Genomic DNA, 24,439 nt, shown 5'->3' on the forward strand with positions numbered 1-24,439 from the left:
ACTTAAGGCTTCCTATTTACTAACCTGGTGTATCAAACTGTACCAAACTGGTTATCCATGTCTCTATTATTATTTAATACCTTGTTTTCAGTTTTTGTTAAAGTCATTTGGAACTGAACGTTTAGATTCAGTGGAATATTCATGTCAACAGCTAAAATTATTTCCAAGAAAGATATTAACCTTAAAACATGGTCTTTAAAAAATCTGCCATTATATTTTTATAGACCTGTGAATAATTACTGTATTTACCCACAGATAATTCAAGAATTTTAGATGCCAAAACAACAACAGCCCCCTCCCACACACAAAAATTGGGTTTGAATTTTCTGAGGATGGACTTATACTCAGTTATAAGCCAACCCATAACTTTTTAACCAAAATACCATGAAAATAGATATCATAGAAAAACAAATTGCAAAAATGCAAACATACAAACATTGATGGTCAGTTAATCTCTGTGTGTTGCATTTTGCATTGAATATTGGTTAAAAATGTGAGTGTTATCTGCAGATGGGCTTATCTACAAAGATATACAGTACTTTTAAACATGCTTATATTTGTCATGTAAATTACCATATTTTATCATGTTTTGCACTAAAATTAAAACTGGTTATTTGGTACAAATGATGCTTTTCTTCTTCAATTAAGCTATGTCAGAATTTGAGTTTTATTGGTCTCATATCATGGAGGCAAACCATGCTGGTATATGTATTCCATCATCAATTCTAAAGTGTCCTTTAGTTTAATAAGTTTAGATGCCAAAACAACAACACCCCCCCCCCCCACACACAAAAATAAGTACCCATCAACAGCATATAATTTAAGTTTATGTTATTGAGCAGCATTTAATTCCTGAAAATTCATTTCTTGGTATATCTTCTTTGCAATGCCACTATGAATAATGAATGAGGCAGGAATGAGGCAGAATATTCCTTTCATTGGGGTAGTTTTTTGTGATTAAAAATCATCAATATATTAAGACCTTCTTATTCTTTATAAATACTCTGTATTCATGTAAAAAAATTATCTTCTTCAGAGATTTAAGTATGGAAGACCATTCAAAATAATCAAAAGCTTTCTCTGCATTAACAAAGGTCCATTTCTCTTGTTCTAATTTATATTATCACAACATTCACAACATACATGATATTTTTTTTCATGTATCTCTTTGGGACAAATCAAATCTTGTCAGGATGTATTAATTCAGCTAGAAAATTACTTGATCTCTTTGCAAGTTTGTTATAAAAAGTTTGTGATGCACATTCAATAAGAAAATAAGCTCTATCACTTTGATAAATTGGATTGTTTTCTTCCTTGTAAATCACAGAAATAAAAGCTTCTTTCCATGATGTGAAGTCCCTGATTGTTGTTGAATTTCATTCATTACCAGGGGTAGCGATTTAATCAAAATTATTGAGAGATCTTGTAATATATCGCAGAGATCCCATCAGGTCCTAAACTTTGTTCATTTTTAAATGAAAAGTAATTTACTTTTTGAAGACACAAGTTCTTTACAAATAACAATAACAGCAATATGACATTGAAAGTATTGTTTTACAGAGCTTTGGAGTCTTTTTCTCTCCATATTTTTTAAAAAGGTCATCTCATAAGCTCATTTTGTTGCTTGTTTAATTTATGTCTTGAAGATTTGAGGCGGGGTGGGCTTTTAGCATATACTTCCATTATTACTGTGAAAGTAAAACTTGCTGCAACTCCTTGTGACTTGATGATTGTGTCCACATAGTTCCCTTGACAACAATCTGCAAATAGTTTAATGTTGTTTCATTCAGATACAAACAATCCCGATATCCTGTGGTAGTCTCCCAACCAAATGCTAGTAAAGTCCAGGTTCACCTACTTTCTGAGCCAAGATCAAATCAGCCAATTCCTGTCACTCTGAGAACCTATGAAACAAAAGAGAGGGTCATGGATATTTTCATACCTAGCTATGAAAATCTAAAACTAAAAGCGAGAACATGAATGTCTGCATTTCACATGCAATTTCTAAAAAAAATAAAAAGTGCTTGGTACCAACCTCCATAAGGAACTGAAATATGTTCTTTTAGTTGTCTCCTGAGACAAAGTTCATTTCTGTGAAAGAATTGGAAAACTCAAGCTTTATACAGTACATGTGACTTTCATATTTCATAAAGGAAATTGCTAAAACAGAATAGTAATTGTACAAAAAATATTTGAGGTGAAAATTTGCAAAGAAAGTAAGAAAACTGGGTAGATGTATCATTAATTATTTTTAGCTAACAAAAATAAAATGTAAATACCTTGCTAAATTTGATGCTTTTGAGTGGGTTGGAGCTGCTGCCAAACTCAAGATAGAATGCACTGAGTTTCTACACTTTTAAATCTATTGGTCAACAAGGGTAAGATCAGTGAGCTAAGGGACTCTGGTTTTTTGTTTTTTTTTACTTAGTTACTTTGGCATAGTAGCACCATCCAGTCAGAACTGAAGAAGTTTCTTAGATGAAAAGTGAAACATCTTCAAAGAAAAACATGAAAGTCCAGGTGCCTCCTGAAAAAGCACCTTTGGGTTATTCTCATTGGGTTCCTTTGTCCTCATTTATTTTATTGTTCTATTATTTTACTTCTATTCTGTTTGCATTCCTTTTATTTTTCTTCCTTTTTATTATTGTAAGCCGCTTAAAGTAGCCCCATCACGAGACAGGTGGCAAATAAACTTAACAAACAAACAAATAAATACAAATGATGGGTCTTCCTGCATTTAAGTATAAATTGCCAAATTATTTTTAAAAAAACCAAAGGAAAAACAATACACTAATCTAAGTGCCATAAAAGAAGAAAGCATGCACCAACTAAGATTGGTAAGGCAAGTTTATATAAACAGCCAGTGTATTGCACTATATGCCAGTATATTGCACTATACACCTGTGATGTTACCTAGCTTGGTAATAAAAAATTCAGTCAAATTTAGGGAACCCCCAGAAACCCAATACCAGACCAACAATCAATCAGTAAGCAATACCCAATCAAGGAACTATCAACTCAAACACACATTCCAATGAAGAAGGAGTGGCAGAAGCTGGGGGTGGAGTTAAAAGACAGATCAACCTAAAACCTTTACATAATTACAAGTAAACTAAGCCCATCCCCTCCCTGAACCAATCTAGATTAATCCAGATTAATATTAGGCATAAAAGGCCAGGTCCACATGTGAAGGTCCAATTAAACTGATTTATTAATAAATACCATGTGCACAAGAATCTTCCAAATTAACATTAATTCCTGCTTGGAGATAAATAAGGATCCACAGAATTGAAGCTGGGTTGGACTTAGTCTGGATATGGCTAAATAGGGATTCTAGGATGTTTCCTTTCCCAACTCCATCCCCAGGTTCCTCCATGCCTTCTAATATACAATCCAACAGTAAACATCAGCTCAGTCAAGGAACTATTAAGAACAATCTTACAATTTTGACAGTTCAAAACACTTGTATAGAAACAGAGAATGAATGCCAATGGTAGAAATACAAAGAAGAAAATTGTAGCCACAACACCATAGGGCCTTGGAAATCAAAATGAGGCAGGAGAATGGCTTATCAATCTCTGTCAATCCAATTATTTTTTCATTGGTAACACCATTCAAGCAAACAAAGAAAATGATGCCTATGTACTAAGGCATCATCAGGTGGAGTACACAGAAATAAAATTGAGTATATTATTAGGACAAAGCACTCAGATACAGAAGGAAACATATAAGTGGAGATTGTCCATGGAACAGATAAAAATGCTTATCTAAGTGTCCAATCAAGTTAAAACAAAAGAACAAAACCAGTCAGCTTCTTTTTTAAAATAATACTTTTATTAAACATTTTAATTACAATAATAAAAGATAACACAAACTAAAAAGAGAGAGAATAAAAATGCAAGAAAGCAAAAAAGGAAGAAAATATAGAAAGAGAAAAGAAAAAGGAGGAAACCAACTTCCCATTCTCATTACAAGTATAAACAATTTCACTCTTTCACTGTAACCAAATCCATATTTAGAAGGCATCAAGTGCTCCTAGTACCCCAGAATAAACAAAAGGCTGAAATTTAACACGACAAAGAAGGGCAATATCTCCTTTAAAGAGAACAAGCTCACAAAGATTTCTTACTTTAAATGCAAAGGCAGTTAGATACTAAGCCAATTTAGATGCTATCAGATTAGAATAGATAAATTGACTGTAGGGGGAAAAAAGGTGTTAACACCATGTTAACTGCAAGTAAATCTAATAATATTTTTCCAGAATAGAGCAAATCCCCCCCCAAAATCCCCTGAAAATAACAACATATTCCACTTCGACCCTCATCAAATGAGCCAATTTTATGTTCCTTCCTTTTACATAAAAATGAATTGTAATTTTTATTTTCATCTTACTCTTTATAGCCTCATCCACTATTTTTTTGGTATATTAGTGAAAAATTCCTGTTCACATTTTTCCCCATGTCAGAACATTTTCCGTAATAAAATCTTCTGATGTCGCAGCTCTTCTGGAAACAGATTCTTCATAAAAATGCATAAGATGAAGTTGTTGATTTAAAGTCTCACTGTAATTCCTCAATAATCTCTGAATCCTATTGTTATGTCTTTAATATCAAAATAATTTTTCCCATAAAAAAGAACTTATTCTTTAAAATTAATTTCAAAGTTTCAATATTCAACATCAAATCTCCCAACATTTTCTGAGCCCCTAATCTGTTTGAAACTTTTCATAGTTAAAACCTTTTCCTGCTGTTTACTTTGAATTCTTAAAGTTTATAAGGATAAAGTTTCATTTTCTTAGATAAGGATTGAAGACAGTGATCTGGTGTTTCCAGTCTTGTCACTTTAAAACAGTCAATAGGCAATTTCCAAAGATGATTAACAAAGGAAGTGCAAATTTAGTGTCCTCTGAAGGTTCCATCTGCAGCTAGACAAAGAACAGCAAATTCCCTCAGCTCACTTGTCCCACACTCTGGTGACCACTGCAGGGCAATTTCCTTGGGGAGGAGCAAACATATGGAATGCAATGTGGGTAATCTCACATCCTTACTTCCTCTAGAAAAGGTTGAAAGACTCAATCTACCAGTCTGCCATTTCTTCCCCAGAAATCCTTACCAGTCGATTTCCACAATATCATTTTGAACAAATACTGTATTCACAATTTTCAAAGACAACACCAGGAATTGCTTTTATAGTCCTATATCTCACTGATTTGGAAGCAGAAGAACACTAGCATGAAAATCAAAGAAATTGTCAAGGTTGAATTTGAGACAAAAAAACAAGTAGAAAGAAAACTAAAAGAGAAAACACGGTAGAAACTGCCAAGAACAAAAAAGAATCCAAAGCCAGTAAAACAAAAAGTTTGGGAAGGAACGTAACAAAGAATTTCAGAAAGCTGTTAGAAGAGACAAGAAACAGTATTACAGTGATATATGTAGACATCAAAAGTAGAAATAGAAATAGAAAAACAAGGAAAGTCTTCCAAAAGAATTCTGAACTCAGAGGGAGATTCAGATCTTGAATTAATATGTTGAAGGATGCCAATGGACAAATAGAAACTGATTAAAAGAAAATCAAACGCATTGAAGGAAAAAGTGTATTAACACTTTTGAACTTTGTTCTTGGAAAAGAATCCCAAGATCATCATGGGTACCCAGTAAAACTAACAAATGGATCACAATAAATCAAACCAAAGTTTTCACATGAGATACAAGTCCCTTGGCTTAAATTACTATATCTTCAGTGCATTATAAGAAGATCCTAGTCTCTCTAGAAGTGTATAATGCTGGAAATGGAAAGAGAAAATATGGATAAGCAAGGTTCAATTCAATTCCAGTTATTACGCAGCCATCATTGGAATATCTGAAAAGCCAGATTGAGGATATATTATCTGTGTGATCGGTGCTAACAATTGTCATCAATTTGATGGCTCATAATCAAAATTACATTTTCAACACTGTTTAAATCTTCTAACTTGCCAAATTAAAAAAGTTTAAGTTTTAGATTCTCATGACCTTTGAAACCCATTCTCTTTGTTACACTGAGAGTGTATGAAACCATGTTTTCTAGGAATACGACCACCCCATTTTAAAGGCCCCAATTGAGGGAAACAATGATAAAATACACTATGTACTTGAAAATATCTTATTTTCAGAACCATCTGCTAGGTAAGATCGCAAAAAAAAATGTATTTCCTAACAGAAACTAAACTGTACCTTTCAGCTTGTTACAATGCTTTTTTGTTTCTGCAGTTGACACAATGTTGTTTTATTAACTGACTGGCTGTTTCCTTTCCTAGTTGCAAAACAGAAATTGAAAAAAAACAACAAAATTATGCGCAAGACAAGAGTTCAAAAAAAAAAAAGTCACTTTATTAGACTGATGCTCCTGTAGCATGTGGCACGTACAGAGGAAATTAAGACACAAGGTGTGGTGAAGAGCTAGAACAAATTGGTCTTTAGCGGAACAAAATTTCCCTACAAAGTTATTTACAGAAGTCTGGAAAGTATTCAGATCAGTGAGTCAGAACATTAATGCAGGGATAAGGATTATGATTAAATTTTAAAAGTGTTTGTTAAAAAATTGGGCTCAGCACTGAATGTTTATGGGTGGAATGTTAATGTACAGTGATTTGAGAACATTTCGGTCATTACAAGTAATATTGCAAGTCTAAAAGCAAAATATTTCAAATATCACTTGAAAGACACAATAATATCCCTGTCAAGTAGATAAAAAGCCTAACAAAACCAAAGGGAAGAAGCTTAGCAGAGGTATTTTTGTAAACTAAGTCATTTTTAAGACTCTCATGAAAACTCACTACAAGGAACCATTTATACATTGTAATTGATTTCTCTGATCCAGAAACTGATGGCCTCTGGATATTGGCTTTACCTACTGAAGAGCTGGCCAGTGTTTTTAAGTCTGTAAGCTTTGTTAATTTGTTTCTCAGTGCACAGTACAGAGAAGAGGTATTATGTATGTGCCACAAGATGTATATACCCTCATCCTAGTAGCAACATTTGACCTTTGGAGAATGAGATTCAGAATGATAATCCTTATTTAGACCTTGGCTTCCAGGCATGGATCATATTTGCTGGGTGGAGAAAAATTTAGAGAAAGCTGGAGACATCTCAGTTCCCACTGAAATTAATAGGATGGGAAAAGGGTAACAATACAATATAGTTTGGTTTAGTTCAGTGAAACCAGATGTATTCAAGTTTTCCTAACGCTCATTGTGCTTAAATATTAATCCCCAGAAGACAAGTAAATTGATTTCATGCAATGAAAGCTTTGGAAAGTTAATGCTCTAAACTGAGATCATCGATATTTGTATATTATGGTTTTTTTTTAAAGTATTGGTTCCATAGGTGGATTAGCAGAGCTCTATTCATGCCAAAACTTTACAAGCTTCATCTTTCAGCAGTGTCAACATTAAGTCTTCATCACTGAGCAATGTTACAAATGGTTATTGATAATGCTGGTATTGTAGTAACCACATGTCAGCAGCCTGGCCACTATGACTGCCACCTTTCAGTTGTTCGGCAACAGCATAGAAGCAGATACATAAGACATAGCAGGTACCAGGATGTTGAAGATAATGAAAGTGCAAGGCTTGAGCTGAAGTAGATTTAATATCAACTGACTTTTGGTATTTGCATTGGGGGGGAAATACTTGCCAAAATTTGCAGCAAAAGTTTACTATGTGCATGCTGTTTGGCTATGAAGGGACCAAGGGTTTTTGCATGTCCCTGGAGAAATTAAAAAGAACGTTTAAAAATGATTCTAGGAGTAGGAGAGAAAAGATAATGATAAATTCCCAGAAAGACCCATGTTAATCTAGTGCAGCTAACTTGATTGCTGTATTTAAATATTAAAAACCGGCTGTAAGCACAGGCAAGAGAAGCAAAACAGAAAAGTATTTTGAGCAATGGTGAGCAAATGAGAGTAAAATTACATACAGCACCAGCATGCCATTATTAGCACCCTCAAAATCAGATGAAGATAAATGACCTGTGACAACCTTGTGATTTAATAAAAAGGAAACAAAACTCTATTAGAAATAATTATTGTGAAAACGTTGTAAATGTGTAATCTTTCATTTTTGCAGGGCAGAGGAATGTAAAAGTGTAAAAGACGTTTTGCCCTGTTTGAGATTCCAAATTTAAAGAAGCTAATTTTTAAAATAATTCTGGCAAACTAATTTAATTCAGTGTATTTGCTTCTTGACAAAACCTGAACTAAATCACAATGAAAAAAGACCTATCTAAATATAACAATTTTAGCGGGCAGGCGGAGGGGGGGGGAGGAGAAATGGCAAATCAATATATAAAAGAGAAATAGTTTTAAAAAAAAGTTCACAAACCTGTAATCAGTGCAGAACTGCCACAGGAGTTCACAGGACCTTAAGCAGCTGAATTCATGCAAAAGGCTCTTTCAAGAACACAACTACAAAAAAAAATGGATCATTTCTCCCTGAGGAATTAGCAACTCTTTAAAATATACAGAAGGACAGGCTGGGCTGTATTTCACAGATTCCATGAACATCACAGCATGAATAAGAAAAGCTGTAATGTCTCACTGATCACAATAACAAAAGGGTGTTCACATGTCACAAGGAGCCTAATCAAGGTCTTCTCATTTTTCATTCTGCTGTCTCTTTTAAATCTGCATGCTGATGTGCAGAAGTACAACAGCTCTCTATTATTTGTCGCTTTACATACACACAAATAACTATTTTACATGTTATTTTATAGGCCAGAGTTCCAGCCTATGCCTTTTCTTTCTTCTTTTCTTTTCTTTTCTTTTCTTCTTAGCAGCCATATCCAAAAAGTGAAAAAACACAAAGTACATCACCTTGAGAGAAAGAAATAACTAGGACAAACATCACTGTAAAAGGGCTTGGTGCCTTTTTTCACGGTGGAAAGAAGGAATGTCTGATCCCCATTCTTCTGCTACTCAGCAATAGGTTGAATCAGAATTCAAGACCCATGGAGAAAATATCAGAGCAAAACAAAAAGAATTCGGTTGAGACCCAATATTCACCACTTGATGGATCATGGTGTTGTAGGTGGTTTGGGAGAGGGGCAGGAACTTTGACTATCAAAGCTGGCTGCACGGCCATGCCACTGTGGAAAGAAAAAAGGCAGCTGATTTTTTTAAACAACGTCATAAGCAATTCACAAACTAACTTAGTTCCTCTATCTGTGTTTAGACACCAATTAAACCCCTGCATAAGTGGGTAGTCTCATTAGTTTAAATTTAAGAGAGGATCCAATTACATTCATGCATTTCTTTCCATGGACCTAGTGGCAATCTCCATTAATATGCCTGCAGGAGTGTACACACTTGAGAGGAAGTTTGGATTGGATTCAGGTTAATCATGCTTATAGTGAAACCAATAAATAAGTGGAGGAAAATAAAAAAAGAACTACTGGTTTAAATGTTCTACGCTAGGGATGATTAAGTCTGGATTTAAAATATATTGCTTTCCTAAATGGAGATTAGCATTTCTGGGATTTTTCTTTTTACTTTTACTTTTACTTTTTTTTTTTTTTTGCACTATGAGAATAAATCAGTAATGTCTACACTTTGCTGAATTTAAAAATTACAGTAGAATGTGTAAAATGGGGGAAAGACATGATGTAGGCCAAGAGGGATTATGTTTCTTGCTCAGCTTTTCATTATTAAAAAAATACATCTTCTGAAAGCTATAAATGGAATTGAGAAGATGATGTCTCTGGAGAAGGCTTTAGTAAAGATAGAGGGAAAGATTCACAGATGTCCACATTGAATCGTAGGATGGAAATTATTGATACAGGCTCTGAGAAAGTTAAAGCTTATACTAGATAACTGGATTGAAGCAACCAAGTAAAAATTTCAATGTGCTAGTGAGCATGCCTAACACAATTTACAAAATCGTAATTACTGTTATGTATTTTCCCCCCAAATTTCATGTTTATATTTGGAAAAAAACCAGTAGAAATTCTTATCCACAGGTTTTCTGTTACAAAGACAAAGGTGTAGACAGAGTTGATGGAAAAAGGTGGCCTCTCTAAATGCAAAAAGGGATACATTAAATATTCTTTCTAATCTTCTATATTCTTCTGCATGTATTTATGTATGTAAGTTTTGGTGTCATTTTGTATTACTTGGCACTTTTGGATGCTGCTGTTATTATTATTATTATCCTTTGGATGCTGACATTGTTTGCTGCATGGTGTTTTTTCTTTTGAGAGCAGAATCAGAATTTCATTTTAAAGTATGCCATTATGTATACAGAAAAAATGACAATAAATGTTATCTCTATTCCTCTCCTCTCCCCTTCCCTCATCTCATCCCATTTCACTTTGACTTGCCCTATCTTGTATCATCTTATCTTGTTTTGTCTTTTTGTCCTATCCTATCCTATGCTATCCTACCTTATCCCTATTCTTTCCCAATTTTGTGGTCTTTACAAACATTGATGTCTTCACTCATAATCCCCAGATAACATAGTCAAAGGGTTGAATTGAAATATATCAAAAAAGTTTCAAATTACAGAAGGTTTTCCTATAACAGAAGGTCCTCATACTGAAAAATAAGAAAATCAAAGATACCTTTTAAAAGTCTTCTAAAAAAAGTGGGAGAAAAAGAGGACGAACTGAAGGAGCGAGCAACGATACAGCAGCACAGAAAGGACATAAGCAGAGAAAGGGGGGACTTTAATGATAACAGAATATTAGAAGAAAGGGCAAAACAAAGCCAATGTAGAGAAATCAATGCATATTAATAAGGCAGAATAAGGTCCCACAGAGACCTTATCAACAAAATACTCTGCAAATATATTAGGAATAAGTTATTACAAAGGAGGGGGGGAGCTGGAAAACTGAATTCTATGCAAGGGTAAGCAAAATGATGGATGAATGATCAGCAAACTAAGATTACTTAGCAGAAAAATGTGCTGTTGAATGAGAAAAATGTAGCATGAGTAAAGATGAGATTTGTGCTAAAAACAATTGACAAATTGGTAAGGACTTAGAATTTTTTTTAAAATGAAGCAGGGAAGGCCTCAATTTGTCTACAATATTATTAAAAAACAACCCCTCAAAGCAATACAAATCAGAAAATAATACAATATGATGACCATAGGGGTTAAAAAGGTCTATCCCTGTAGGCCTGATTACCTTAAAAAAACCTGAGGTATCCATAATCTATCCATAATTCTGTAGATTAGATATTCCTATGAGACCATAATTCAGAAATTACATTCCCAATGATGACTAAATTCCTAAGTGCTGCTACCTTTGTTTCATATTTTACTTTAACCTGGATCATAAATCTTAGTCTCTGAGCCTCAATCCATTCCTTCTCAATCCATAATGAATGAATAATAAGTAAGTCTGCTCCTGCACAAAAGCATTATAATGTAATTGAAATATCTGTGGAAACATTGACAATAATTGCTATATTAGTGTTAAAACTAATTTTATGTACGTTTTTACAGTGTAATACAATAGGAGATAATATAATTACAAAAAGATTAAAAGGCTTCACTTAATATTAAAAATTAATTTGAAAATTAAATTACACACATACATACACAGTTTCTGTCAATTCTCTAAACTGGCGTTTCTGCATTTATTGGGACCATACTCTCAGAACCCCTTTATTCATATGGCTTGAAATACAAGGTATATACATAGCAGGTCTTCTTCTAATGTTTTTAGCATTGCCTGGAGAAATGCCTGCTCAACCTTTGCCCTCCTGGATAATTAAATCAGTCAGATAATTAAGGGAAATAATTGCTTGATTGAGGGAAAAATGTTTATCCACTTTTTAAGGACACTATTAAATAAACCTTCGGTTGATCTGGAAGTAACAAATAGATCTTTTCTGATTAAGCCATTATGTTCCTCATGTGCTGGTCAACATCCATATGAAACCACTGGGAGAAGCTATCTGAATCTTTGAGTAGAACTTCTGGTAGTATAGTGAGAGCAACTATCTTTACCGATTCTTGCCATTTAACTTCAAGTAAGTAAATATTTCAAATATGATCTAAGTTTGATAACAGGCTAAAAGTAAACAAGATGAAATTAAAACTGGACAAGATGGAAATGGTCTTCGTAAATAGAAGCCCAAAGTTTTATGTTGATATTCCATGTCTTTTCAATGGAATTACGTTCTCCCTGACAGACCAGAACCAAAATCATGGAATACTTCCTGACTCTCAACTGATTTTAGATTCTCAAATAGCGGCAATAATCAAGATACGTTTGTACAAATATATCTGCTACATCAGATATGATTATTCCTAAATTGATTTGATGTGGCAATTGTTATCCATGACTTGGTTAAAACTTAGTGGTGGAACTATTTTGGAATAGTGTAGCTGGTTCATAATACAGAGTGCTAAAAGTGGTACAGGTTGGTACAGATTATAAAAGGGACAGATTACCAACATTATACTTTTTAAAGAGCAAACTGTGATCATTTAATACATCATGAAATTTCAGTGCACTTCAACAAGTTTCCTTATCTTATCAGAAGATGTTTGCCCTTGAGTTATTTCTCATTTTACTATACTGATGTGGCAATATTTTTTTTAAAAAAATTGACCTATATCAAATCTAAATTTGATTTTCAATTATCTAATTCTTAGATAATACAATTTAGTAGGCTCCATTTCCTAGACATAAAGTCATTGTTGAAACTGAAAGTCAGATCAAGTGTGGAAGTAAATAGCATTGTATGGCATATGGCAGAAGCATACTTACAGGGATGTTCATTATACATTACTGGCAATCTGTTTTGCAGTTATATAAAGCAGTTTCAAGTAAATGGTATGCAAGTTTCTCAACAGAATTACTTTTCAATCATGGCACTTGGAAGGGCTTCCCTTTAGACCAGGAGAGTCAAATTCGCAGCCCGCAGGCCAGATGCATCATGCATTGGCCACACCCTTTTTTAGTGAAGGGGGGAAAGTCATGATATGTCACGTGATGACACTGTAACGACACAAGTTTGACGTCCCTGCTCTAGACTGTTCTCATCACTGGCAGTCTTCTAAACGGCATTTATGGAGAGATTTTGGATATGATTTATTTTTCCTTTGGTGTTTTACATTTTTTTGTGTGTTAATTTTTATGTTATTATTATATTAATTATTTATATTTTGTTTAATGTTATTTGTGTTTTGCTTTTACTATATTAATTTTTTAAAATGTTAACTATTCCACTCTAGATATTTATTCTAAACTGTAAGTTGTACACTCTTCTGAATCTGGAGGCTCCAGCAGCAAATAAATATAATAATAACTGGTTAATTATGACTCATTGGAGTCATAACTTTCCCATTGACTTCGCATGTGGGAAGCTAGTTAGGAGCATCTAAAATCAAGATCACATGACAGACACAGCTTTGCAAATAAAACTGGACTGAACATTGTGGTAATTTTAATTCCACAGGAGTAATGGGTCCCAGATTTTTACACATCCTTTACTTTAGCAGATTTTAGGTACTTTGATTAAAAAGTAAGTTGTTGTGCATAATGTATTGTTTGGGCTAACATGAGGGTACAAACAGATAAACCCAACTTTCAGTAGTATATAACAATTATAATAATTATAATAATAGCAATTATTAACTAGACACAAGCTGAACAGGACAGCTTGAAAAACGAAAAAGCTAATGACTATTTACCATGCATTACATTGGGAGAGTTTTATTTACAGATCTGTGGGGAGACAGTGTACAGGACATCAGCAAGCGGCAAGGATGACAAGTGACATGTCATTGCATCATCACACAAATTATGTAAAGGACTATTAAGACAGCAGTCCCTAACCTTTGTGGCTTGGCAGTCTGGCTGAGGGAGGGAAAGGGGAACCTGGCAGTGTGAACATTGGGCTGGCATGCAGCTCAACTCACACAAGCAGTGGGGCTGGCGCACGCATACATACATGTACAGTTAACTTTAAAAGTTTGGCTGTCTGCACCCATGTGTATGTGTGCGTCAGCCCGCCACTCACACAAGTTGAGTTGCATGTTACTCACATGGCTCAGTTGTGAATAGGTCACGGCCAGTAGTGGGCCATGGCCCAGAGATTGGGCACCCCTGCATATAAGAGATATATTTGTACAATTCTATATGAAAAATGTAGAATATGAATGTACTAGAGTGGATTTGTGGCCATATAAACATGATTGCATGTTGTACATCTTATCTTTCATCCAAAAAAAGAGAGGTGAATTTGGTTTTCCTTCAGCATTTCACCTTCACATGTATCCTGTGAGGAGAGTCAGACTGAGAGAGAAGCCGCAATATAAAATCATGTTCATGATTATCTTCATGAATGAATGGGAATTTCAAGCCCTCTGTCCCCAATCCTACTTCAACATTCTAGTCACTATACCACAAGGTCCCTAGAAAGAGATACAGTTTTCTCTCCTTCAATGTCTTTCATTTCAATAATGCAAGGGGTAACAGAAGAGATGGTCTGTACGAATAGATGAATCTGTGCAGCGTACAAAATTAGTTTCATATTGATCTGCTGTTAATAAAATGAATTTCTCTTATACAAACTATCAACTTATAGAGTAAACATTTTTTTTAAATCTAAGAAGTAATTGTAAACTGTTTAGAACAGTTTGAGATTGATTCCATGTATGATGATTTGTTTTTTAAAATGTTTTCATTGTTTTAAATACATAAAAGAAATTACTTTTAATCAAGTACCTGGGTTATCACTTGGTCTCAGAATAACACAATAGAATAACAGGATAACAGAGTTGGAAGGGATCTTGGAGGTCTTCTAGACCAACCTTCTCATTAAGTACTTGATGTATTTTTTAGAAAAATAAATCAGTGTCAAAGTTTGAAATTGCCTTATTAAATTGTAAATGTTTTATAGTGTTAAATTGATGCTAATCTGTGGCAATGTCAGATATAGCCAACCTTTTTCTACAGAAATCTTTGCTAGCCCTTTGCCATCAGGGTTTGTTTAATTATTTTTAGAAATTGTTATTATACTTTTAAATAGATCTCCTGTGTAAAGAATGACCCTTGTCTGATACCTTGGAATATTTGGAGGAAGGCAGCATCATAGTAGAAAGGGGATTGGACGGTTCTGCTACAGGCATCACTGCCTTGGGGGCATTCAACCCTGGACATTGCTGTTGGTAGAAATACATAAAGGGTCATTTGCAGATTTCAATAGAGCATAAGTGATTAGCACTTAGGAGTTGTTTCAGTTTGGTTGGGTTAAATCATACTCATTATAGACTTCCTCATCTGGTACCTTGCAAATATGTTAGAAGTGCAACTTCTAAAATTCCTTTGGCCATGTTAGTGGAAAGTTCAAGAATTACAACAACAATGCCCCAGAAGGTACCAGCTTAGGGAAGGATGATTACTAGAGACTGCTACCATAATTCTAATGAAATTTACAGTCAGGCCACTGCAACCCAGCTGTTACTTTTTCCCATGCTAACTCCCCTCCCCATTTTTCTTGGATCATATCCTATGCAATTGCAAGATCAAAAAAATACCCATGAAACTTTAATCAAAAGCAAGTATAAAAATCTTTTTTGAATACTAACTAGTAATAATAATAATAAGAGAACATATGAAATACTATACATGAGAAATTTCAATCTGGCCACATTGTGAGTATTTTCTTTCTGCCACAGTTCATATGTAATATAAGAAAAAAGAGATAATAGAAATAAACTCTTACTATGGTAATTTGATGTACTCCTGTTAATCCAATATATACGGTACCAGAGAGCCAGCATGGTGTAAGGGTTAAGGTACTAGATTAGAAGTGAGCAGAGCCGGGTTTCCTAACTCTCCTTAGGTACAGAAACCAGCTGGGTGACCTTCACTCTCAACCTTGATCAGGTTCTGTGACAAGCCAATTGAAGTCAATGCATTGTGTTATGCATTGGTAAGTTTTTCTGGGAGAACTAGGAGAGAGCAGTGCAATAAGAAGCCAACCCTGTAACCATGCAGGACGAATGCTAAGCAAAACAACAATCCAACATGTACCAGATTAATATTGATTTCTAATTTCATGAAGAAAAGTATGGGTGTCAGATCTGCTTTGCAAAAATACAAGGGACCACATGACTGTATAAAAGAAAAGAGAAACGTATAACTTTCTTTCCTGTTATCTAGTCATCATACAAATTTTTGCAGTTCAAATTTGTTAGCCCTAAATAAAAAAAACACTAAGATTTTCAGTTCACATTCCAGAGTCCTCCTTCCATATTACTGGAAATTATGATAAATCCCATCAATAGTTACATTGTAAATAGTCATTAAATTGCCAGGTGTTAAATAGGTTTATTTTTGGCAGATGTGAAGTGGTGTTTTCAACAACATAAAGGCTTGCAGACTGGGTCTCAGTTGTTATATCTGGTTCATATTTTTTCACATCCACAAAGGAACAGCATATTGTGTTATGTTTGGTTTGGCGGTTTGGGATTTTTATTCATTTATTTATTCATGAAAGCTTCCCAATCCTGCATATTGCTCAGAATTTTTCTTAGCAGAAGGCGATCAAAGGAGTACATGCTGTACTTGAATCTAAAGGTAGTGTCTTGTGATAGTAATTAGCACACGTGAAAGCTTACATCTCAATGAGGGGAACAGAGTCCTGTATTTTTTTAATGTAGAATTTCCAGACACAATTTGCTATGTGACATCTGTAATTCTATCCTACAACTATCCTTTTTAATAGTCTAGAACTTGAGTCTCTTCTATTTTTTTCTCTTCAAAATAAAATATGACCAGTTTATTGTTTAGAATTCGGTTTTGGATTCTTTAAATCAAATATTCCATTCTTTCAAATTTCTTTCTGATTTTGATGGGTACCAAATTCTGTAGTGAAGAACTGAGTAATCCTTTAAAAATTACAAGTGGTGATAGAAGGTGCTATAGAAGTAAAGAAGGACTTTGTAAAGTCCTTCCCCTTGCATTCAGGGAAAATTCTAATGGATCAAAGAATAAAGGAAAACATAAAAATGAAGGCAAATATTGAATCCAGTCCTTAGGTATGATCAAAACTTTATCTGGTTAATGATTTTCAGATGTCTTATACTACTAGAATGTGCATCCTTTTTGCTAGCAGATCAAAGCTTATTGAATATGGCAGCAATCCTATGTATATTTACTTGAGAAGTAAACTTGGTTACCCTTGGGGAGAATTATTATTTGAAAAAACACAGTAAAAGAAAGAATTTTCATCTTGTAATAGAGCCTCAATTAGTCCTGGCACATGATAAACACACTTTAAGTATGCATAAAATATATTATGAATATAATGTAGAATACATTGTTTTAATATTGCACATTGCATTTAATATTGCTGCTCAGGAAGTTATCAGGTATCATCATATTACAACTTACGGATATTTCAAGTTATATTTCAGCATTCAATTTTAGGTTACAATTATTCGTGAGCCTCTTTAAATAATGTGGGGGCGATCATTTTATTGGATGAGTACTCAATACAAAATATTAGAGGTGCAATTATGTATTTTTTCCCCATGACAGAAATTTGCTTTTATATAAACTGAAGCCCACAGTATCATTGATGGGGTAAGAGGAAGGTGAAGGACAAAGAACTGAGCCTTCTAGTAGCCACTTCCAACCCCCTTTCCAGAGAAAATGTTGCCACTGGAAGCATTTTAGTTGCAGACCAAAAGATGGAAGCATCCTTTTTCAGGTGCCAAACCAGAGTGGAGCCTCACAAGCTTTAGAGCAAGCATAGGAGAAATTGAGCTGCATACAATGTGCTTGACCTTTAGTTTACGGAATAAAAATATAAAATATGATTCCTTCCAAGAGAAGTTAGAATAGCTTGCTTTTGGAGATTCTCAGTCATCTAGGTCATGGTTGTCCCAAAGGTGCTTTTTCAAGTGGCAACTGGACTTTCTTGTCCTTTCCTGAAGACATTTAGTTTCTCATGGATGAGAGACTAGTAGCCAGTACAGGTTTGTTAAAAACAGATCATCCAAACCAATCTTATTTCATTATTTGATAAAGTGACTAAATTAGTAGACCAGCTTAATGCTGTCAACATAGTATACTTAAACTTCAGCAAGGCACTCCACAAAGTAGAACACAACTTATTTCTTGGTAAACTAGAAAAATGTGAGATAGATAGCATCACCACCAGATGGATTTGTGACTGGCTGACAAACCATACTCAATGAGTAGTCCTAATGGTACTACTTCTACTTGGAGGGAAGTAAGCAGTGGGGTACCCCAAGGTTCTGTTTTAGACCCAGTATTCTTCAATATCTTCATAAAATAATTAGATGAGGGAATAGAAGGGGGCCTCATCAAATTTACAGATGACAGGAATACCCAATACCCCAGAAGACAAGCTTGGGATCCAAAAGATCTTGAAAGACTTGAACAGTGGACCCTATCCAACAACATGAAATTTAATGTGGAGAAAAGCAAGGTTTTACACTGAAGCAGGACAAACCAAAGTTACAAGTACAGATTAGGTGAAACCTGACTACAAAACAGTGATTGTGAGACGGACCTTGGAGACTTAGTGGATGATCACTTAAACATAAGCCAGCAACTAATACAATTCTTGGTTGTATAAACAGAGGCATAGAATCAAAATCATGTGAAGGATTTTATAAATCCTTAGTAAGATCACACCTGGAATATTGCATTCAGTTTTGGTCACTACATTAAAAAAATGATATTGAGACTTGGAAAAAATGCAAAGAAGAGTAATTAAGATGATTAAAGACCTGGAGACAAAAACAAATGAAGAATGGTTGCAGGAATTGGGTATGGCCAGTCTAGAGAAAAGAAGGGCTAGGGGTGACATGATAGCAGTATTCCAGTATTTGAGGGACTGCCACAAAGAAAAGAACTGAGCTATTTTCCAAAGTACCAAGGCAAGAAACAATGGATGTAAACTGATCAAGGAAAGAAGCAACCTCTGGAATTAAGGAGAAATTTCCTAAGAGTGAGTACAGTTAGCCTGTGGAACAGCTTGCCTTCAGAAGGTGTAGGTGCTTCATCACTGGAGGTTTTAAAGAAAAGACTGGACAAACCACCAGTCTGAATAGGCTCTCTTGCTTGAGCATGGGGTTGAACTAGTAGACCTCCAAGGTCCCTTTCAGCTTTATTCTGATTGATAATTTTTATATATACTACATAAATGTACATATGCATATACAGATACATATAATTAAAAAATTAAAATATGAAGGTAAAAGCTAACACAAACTAATAAAGTAAGGAAGAAAAAAGAAAAAAAATCAAAGGAACCGCTTTTTCTAATCTAATCAGAAACACTTATTCAACTCCTTAATCACATTTCATTTCTTGGGATCTCTTCGCTGATTAAAAAAATACTATAATGTGTAAATATTTTGATTATTATTTCCTAAAACTATTTATACCCAGACAACACAGTTTAATTGAAAAAGAAACACTTATTCAACTCCTTCTCTGACCTCTAAATTTAATTCTCCAGTCTGCCCTAATCTTCAGTTTGGGATTCTTTGGATGTGTTGGATTACAAATATACTTTTAGGAAACTATATAGTAGAAGGTGAACAGAAGGAGGAAGGGAATTTTTTTAATAGCAAATGGCTATAGTATATTGTTCTGGAAATTGCAATGAACAGCAGCTGCAATTTTAGAAATGTTGCTTCTAGTCTGCAGAGCTGGACTTCAATAAAAGAAAGCCCATGGCCCATGGAAGCCAAGTTGTTGTTTTTTTAATTTGCATCTGGAAAATATCTTTGGTTCCCTGGGGCAGCAAGGTAATTCAACTATTTATGTATTCGATTTAATGAGCAAGCTAGATCTTGTTTAAATGAGTTTCTGCTTCAGTGGAGATTCCAACCCCTCCTTTAGAAAATATCCGCATCAATTCTTTTTGCCTTGCTTGATCTACTTCTAAAAGAAAAGAACAACATTTGGGTGGGTGGGGGGGTGTCTAATATAACGGTGGGATACAACACATACATGCATTTGAAGTGCTTATTTTAGAAGTACAACGGTTTCTTATCCCTGTTGGAACTTCAACAGCCTCAGATTCACAGATGACAGGAAGAGATGGGCAACTGGAGGGTGGGGGAGTGATGGGAAAGGCCTCCCAGTTTGTTTCCTGAATTTTAAGATGATTTATATAAACTGAGATAACTTCCAAGGACTAAGCTTCTTTTGTAAGCAACCAAAGGACGATCTCCACTTACTACATTACCATGCAAATCAGTTTGCTTTGTAACTTAAGGCTGTTTATTTTTTATATTTAATATTAAGCTATTATATTGGAGTAAACAATATGTGTTTTAACTGCACTTATGTTTATTAAATGTTTAATTCTGTATTGCTGATATGCTATATATTTAGTATGATGTTATATTGAGACATATTTTTTAAAAAATTCTTTCTTATGAGAAACTGTTTTGAGCGAGATGTTATTGGAAAATGAACATACAGCAGATACTGTATGTTCAAAGTTTTTTAAGGTATAATTTTTTTAAGGTAATAAAATGGCTTAATAATTTCATAAGGTTGTTGATTGTCTGACCAGGACAGTTTTAAATAAAGTTCTTCCTGCTTTGAATAGGTTGTTTAAACCAACTGTTGATGAATTGGCAAGCAATTTCTTCCCTGAAGTTCTTGAACCTTCTCAAACTAAATTTAGGATTACCTAAATCCTAATCCTAATTCAATCAAGACTCATATGGCTAATTCCGTCTAGAAGTTCTTTTCCTCAAAATATGTTTTGTTGGGTATAAAAAGAAAAGAACCTTAGCAGACATTCTAAATGTTTTAGTTTTTACAGTTTAGATTTCACACCCATTTAATGGATTAATATTATAAATTGATGGACATGATGACAGAAATTGATGTGAATGAAATTTGGATTAAATAGTCATTCTGTCTGCAGGGACTGTAAAATCAAGATTTTACTGCATTGAAAAATAATCATTAAAGCTCTGCCATTAAATATTGCACTGTATATCTTTTATATATCTGCAAAATATATTTTCTACTTTAGTGGCTTTTTCTGTTATCAAATGACTCATTGCAATGAACTTCCACATCTTCTTTTTAGTTTATCCTATGGGCTTTAGCATGTCATATCCATTTGTGACAAAACAATCTTTAAGTATTAATTGCAGCTGGATTACTCATCATGCCACTGTTTCTGTTTGCAATAGTTTATTTAGGAAAAAAAAAACCATCTGCAGTCAAATTTTTGCTTAAATGCAATAGACCTCAAACATAGCAAGAACTGCCCAAGAGTTCTTTTTGCTTCTATAAATTTCCCACCAAACCATATAACATTTGTGGTATTCTTGTCTTATGGCTTGAACCACAATTATTTCATTAATAAAGGCTTTAGTTGCAGTTTCCAGATTGTTTCTCTGCTTCTAGAGTATCTATTGTACATGTATTGAAAAAAATTATAAATCTGTACGTACCTCCTTAAAGGATTTCTTCACTTCTACGAGTGGATGCCAATGTGCAATTGGTTTACGTGGATAAGCCAACATTTCATTCCAATGGTCTCTGCCTAGTCCCTCAGCATTGTTTGCCACACGACAAACCCCAATAATTTCATTGTGGCCAACCCTGAAAGCAATAATCACATGTAGGATATGTTTTTAATACTTTTATTCTCTTTTGGCTCATTAACCCTGATTCCTTCTACTTCTTGATTGTCCATGAGTGAATTACCCTATGGAATTTCTTTTATTCAGTAGGATTAGTCTTTCTGGTTCTTCCACGTTTTTATTATTGCTTTATTTCTCTTTCTTGGCTCAATATATTTGGTGAGTAGGTGGTGTAACTTTTTCCACTGTTGATCTTCTATCTTAACATTTCTTCATATATTTCCCAAGTACAACTAGCAAAAAATGTGTATTTTAAATCTCTGCATAAAAGGCATTCAGTGTATTAATATCCCCAAACATATCCTTTCTAAAAGAATCCATACCAGTTGATTTTCTTCATGTCCATAAGTTTCTCTCTTCAAGTAGCAGCTAAGTGAGACAGAGAAACTCAAGAAAAATGATATCTTATCACAGATTACCGTAATCTGATTTAGATGCTACACTAAACAAGAAAACTGAATATTAAACAAATAAGGGAAGCTTTATCCATGATTGTTCAGCATTAATTCTAGACCAGATCCTTGACCTCTTCCTCTCTAAAAGCCATAGAAGTATAAGCCAGTCTTTGTTCTCAGTCTTTCTTGTTACAAAAAGAATGAACTATGGACCTCAGTTCAAAAATAATAAGGAGAAGCTAGACAAGGTTTGTGTATAGAGCTATAAAATCTGTGTTATAAAAATATGGACAACAAATAAAGCAAGAATATGTTCAATATTGTAGTGGTTGCCTAGATTTCTACAATTCAAATCTTGTTGACTTATCAGAAAGCCGTGGAATCATGTTAGACAAATAAGCAGTAGTGTAGTAGTCATATTCCAACAATTATATATTCAGTTGTAAAACAAAGATTCCAAGTCTCTCATAAAGAATCAGTTTCTGAATCCTCTTCCTCGCTATTAGCACATGCTGTTGAAGATTCTATTTTATTAAACTGAGATTCAGAATCCAAATGGAAATGGGTGTCCAATTTTTTCTAAGGATTAGAAATTCCGTAGAAGGCATTAACTCTGACAAATTTTAAAAAATGTAACAAAAAGAATTCCAACATGCCACCCCCGAAGTCAAAACCTTAGGTGAAACAGGTACAGTGACTTTATTCTACTTGCAATCAACTGTTGGACTGTTTTTATAAGTAGAAATTCTAGGTGGAATATATCTTTTTTCTGAGATTTACCTGCATGTGAATTTTGAAAGGCCTTCTCTATAACTAAGAATTATGGCAGAATTACAATTTTGTTCTGGTGATCAATATAATTTATCTCTATGGAGAAAACTAAACATGTTCTTATCAAAAAGAATGGAAACCCAGAACTATGTTCACCTGCTCAATAACACAGAAACAAGAATATACAGTATACAATTTTTCTGAGTACAAAGTACATGTAATTAAATGAATCATACCATGAAATGTGAAGGGGGGAAATGATTCAGATGGGATTTGGAGATTGCAAAAACGCTCACTTACCGATCATAATCCATAACTGATATAAGCAGACTGACTTGATCCATGTTCTCAGGAGGGATATCAAAAATTATTGCCTCATTATAGGTAGGATTAAGTGTATTTCTTTTTATAGTGGTTTTCTTCTTTTTCAGTCTCCTTCCATCACAGAGCAAAGATACTTTGACGTATGGATCTGGTGAACAGGGAAAAGCAAAAAGATTATAGAACACTTTCTAGTCTCCCAATAATTAAGGGAGTTCTCTGCAACATACCTAAAATTGGATGATAAACATAGGAAAGCAGAATTATGGTGGCAAACTTTCACTTTCAGCCTGCTCCTCTAAGTCAAACTCAAAACTGTATAATTTCATCAGCACATTCATTTCACCTTTTTTGGTAACACTCTGGAAACGAGTTAAGATTATCGAGGTGCCATCCAGGGGCATACAAAAAGGTTCCCTCATATGTGCTAGTTATTCCTGACTCTAGGGGATGGTGCTCATCTCTGTTTCAAAGTCAAAGAGCCAGCGCTGTCCGAAGACATCTAGGTGATCATGTGGCTGACATCACTAAACACCAAAGGTGCACGGAACGCTGTTACCTTCACACCAAAGGTGGTTTCTATTTTTCTACTTGCATTTTTACATGCTTTTGAACTGCTAGGTTGGCAAAAGCTGGGGCAAGTAATGGCAGCTTAATCTGTTACACGGCGCTAGGGATTCCAACTGCCGAACTGCTGATCTTTCAGATCCACAAGCTCAGAGGCGAAAAATGATCAGAAATTAAAGCTTGACAATATGGACCTCTTTTCATAAATTAGGATTCTTTTTTAATCTTTCAAATATTAAAATGAAAAAGAATTGTGTATAAGAATTATGTCAAAATGACAATTTAAAAGAAAATTTAAAAAATGAGAGAAAATTCCTGAAAACGTTTCTCTGAAAAATGGGTAAGCTTACTGATCATGGCATGCTAGCTGATTGTTGAAAGGAATGAACATTGTTCTAAAGAGAAAGCAGAGCCAAATATTAGTTGGATCTTGGATAACAGCATCAAGCACTTCAAGAATGTGGTTCTGGTTCTGCTTGCAATTTTCACTTGGAAATGTTTTCTTAGCTAGATTTTTAAAATTCATTAAGAGTGTACTGTAGCTCAGTCACAACTATTGGCTTCAATCTATGGGAGAGGGAAATCTTGAATTATCAGCTTTAAAATGTAATCCCAGTTCTCCACTTAAAAAAAATCCAGTGGAAAATGTATACTTAAAGTATTTGAGAAAATAGGAAAAATTAACCGACATTATTTTTTCTAGTAGAATTTAAATGGGCTGAACACCAGGCTAGATACC

At 34.3% G+C, this 24,439-nt stretch overlaps 1 protein-coding gene across 3 annotated transcripts in view; it reads right to left on the minus strand.

Annotated features, from left to right (window-relative positions):
* Nucleotides 1-849: 849 nt before the first annotated feature.
* The window catches only part of SYT6 (synaptotagmin 6), a 150,578-nt gene continuing 126,988 nt past the window's right edge, over nt 850-24,439 (minus strand). For 2 of the 3 annotated variants that reach the window (XR_001312796.2, XR_015697339.1), the window contains exons 5-10: nt 23,113-23,284; nt 21,455-21,605; nt 15,053-15,151; nt 8,360-9,122; nt 2,036-2,091; nt 850-1,904 (exon numbers count right to left, since the gene is read on the minus strand). Coding sequence is in view for 1 of the 3 variants with exons in the window: in XM_014054063.2 (XP_013909538.1) it covers nt 9,051-9,122; nt 15,053-15,151; nt 21,455-21,605; nt 23,113-23,284 (494 nt within the window). In the remaining 2 variants the exon portion in view is untranslated. Of the gene's footprint in view, nt 1,905-2,035; nt 2,092-6,360; nt 9,123-15,052; nt 15,152-21,454; nt 21,606-23,112; nt 23,285-24,439 lie in introns of those variants that run through there. The other variant, XM_014054063.2, reaches the window with a different exon arrangement.

The sequence above is a fragment of the Thamnophis sirtalis genome, unplaced genomic scaffold (genome assembly GCF_051295495.1).
Source record: "Thamnophis sirtalis isolate CommonGarterSnake01/CBP01778 unplaced genomic scaffold, rThaSir2_p1.2 scaffold_7, whole genome shotgun sequence".
NCBI lineage: Eukaryota > Metazoa > Chordata > Lepidosauria > Squamata > Natricidae > Thamnophis > Thamnophis sirtalis.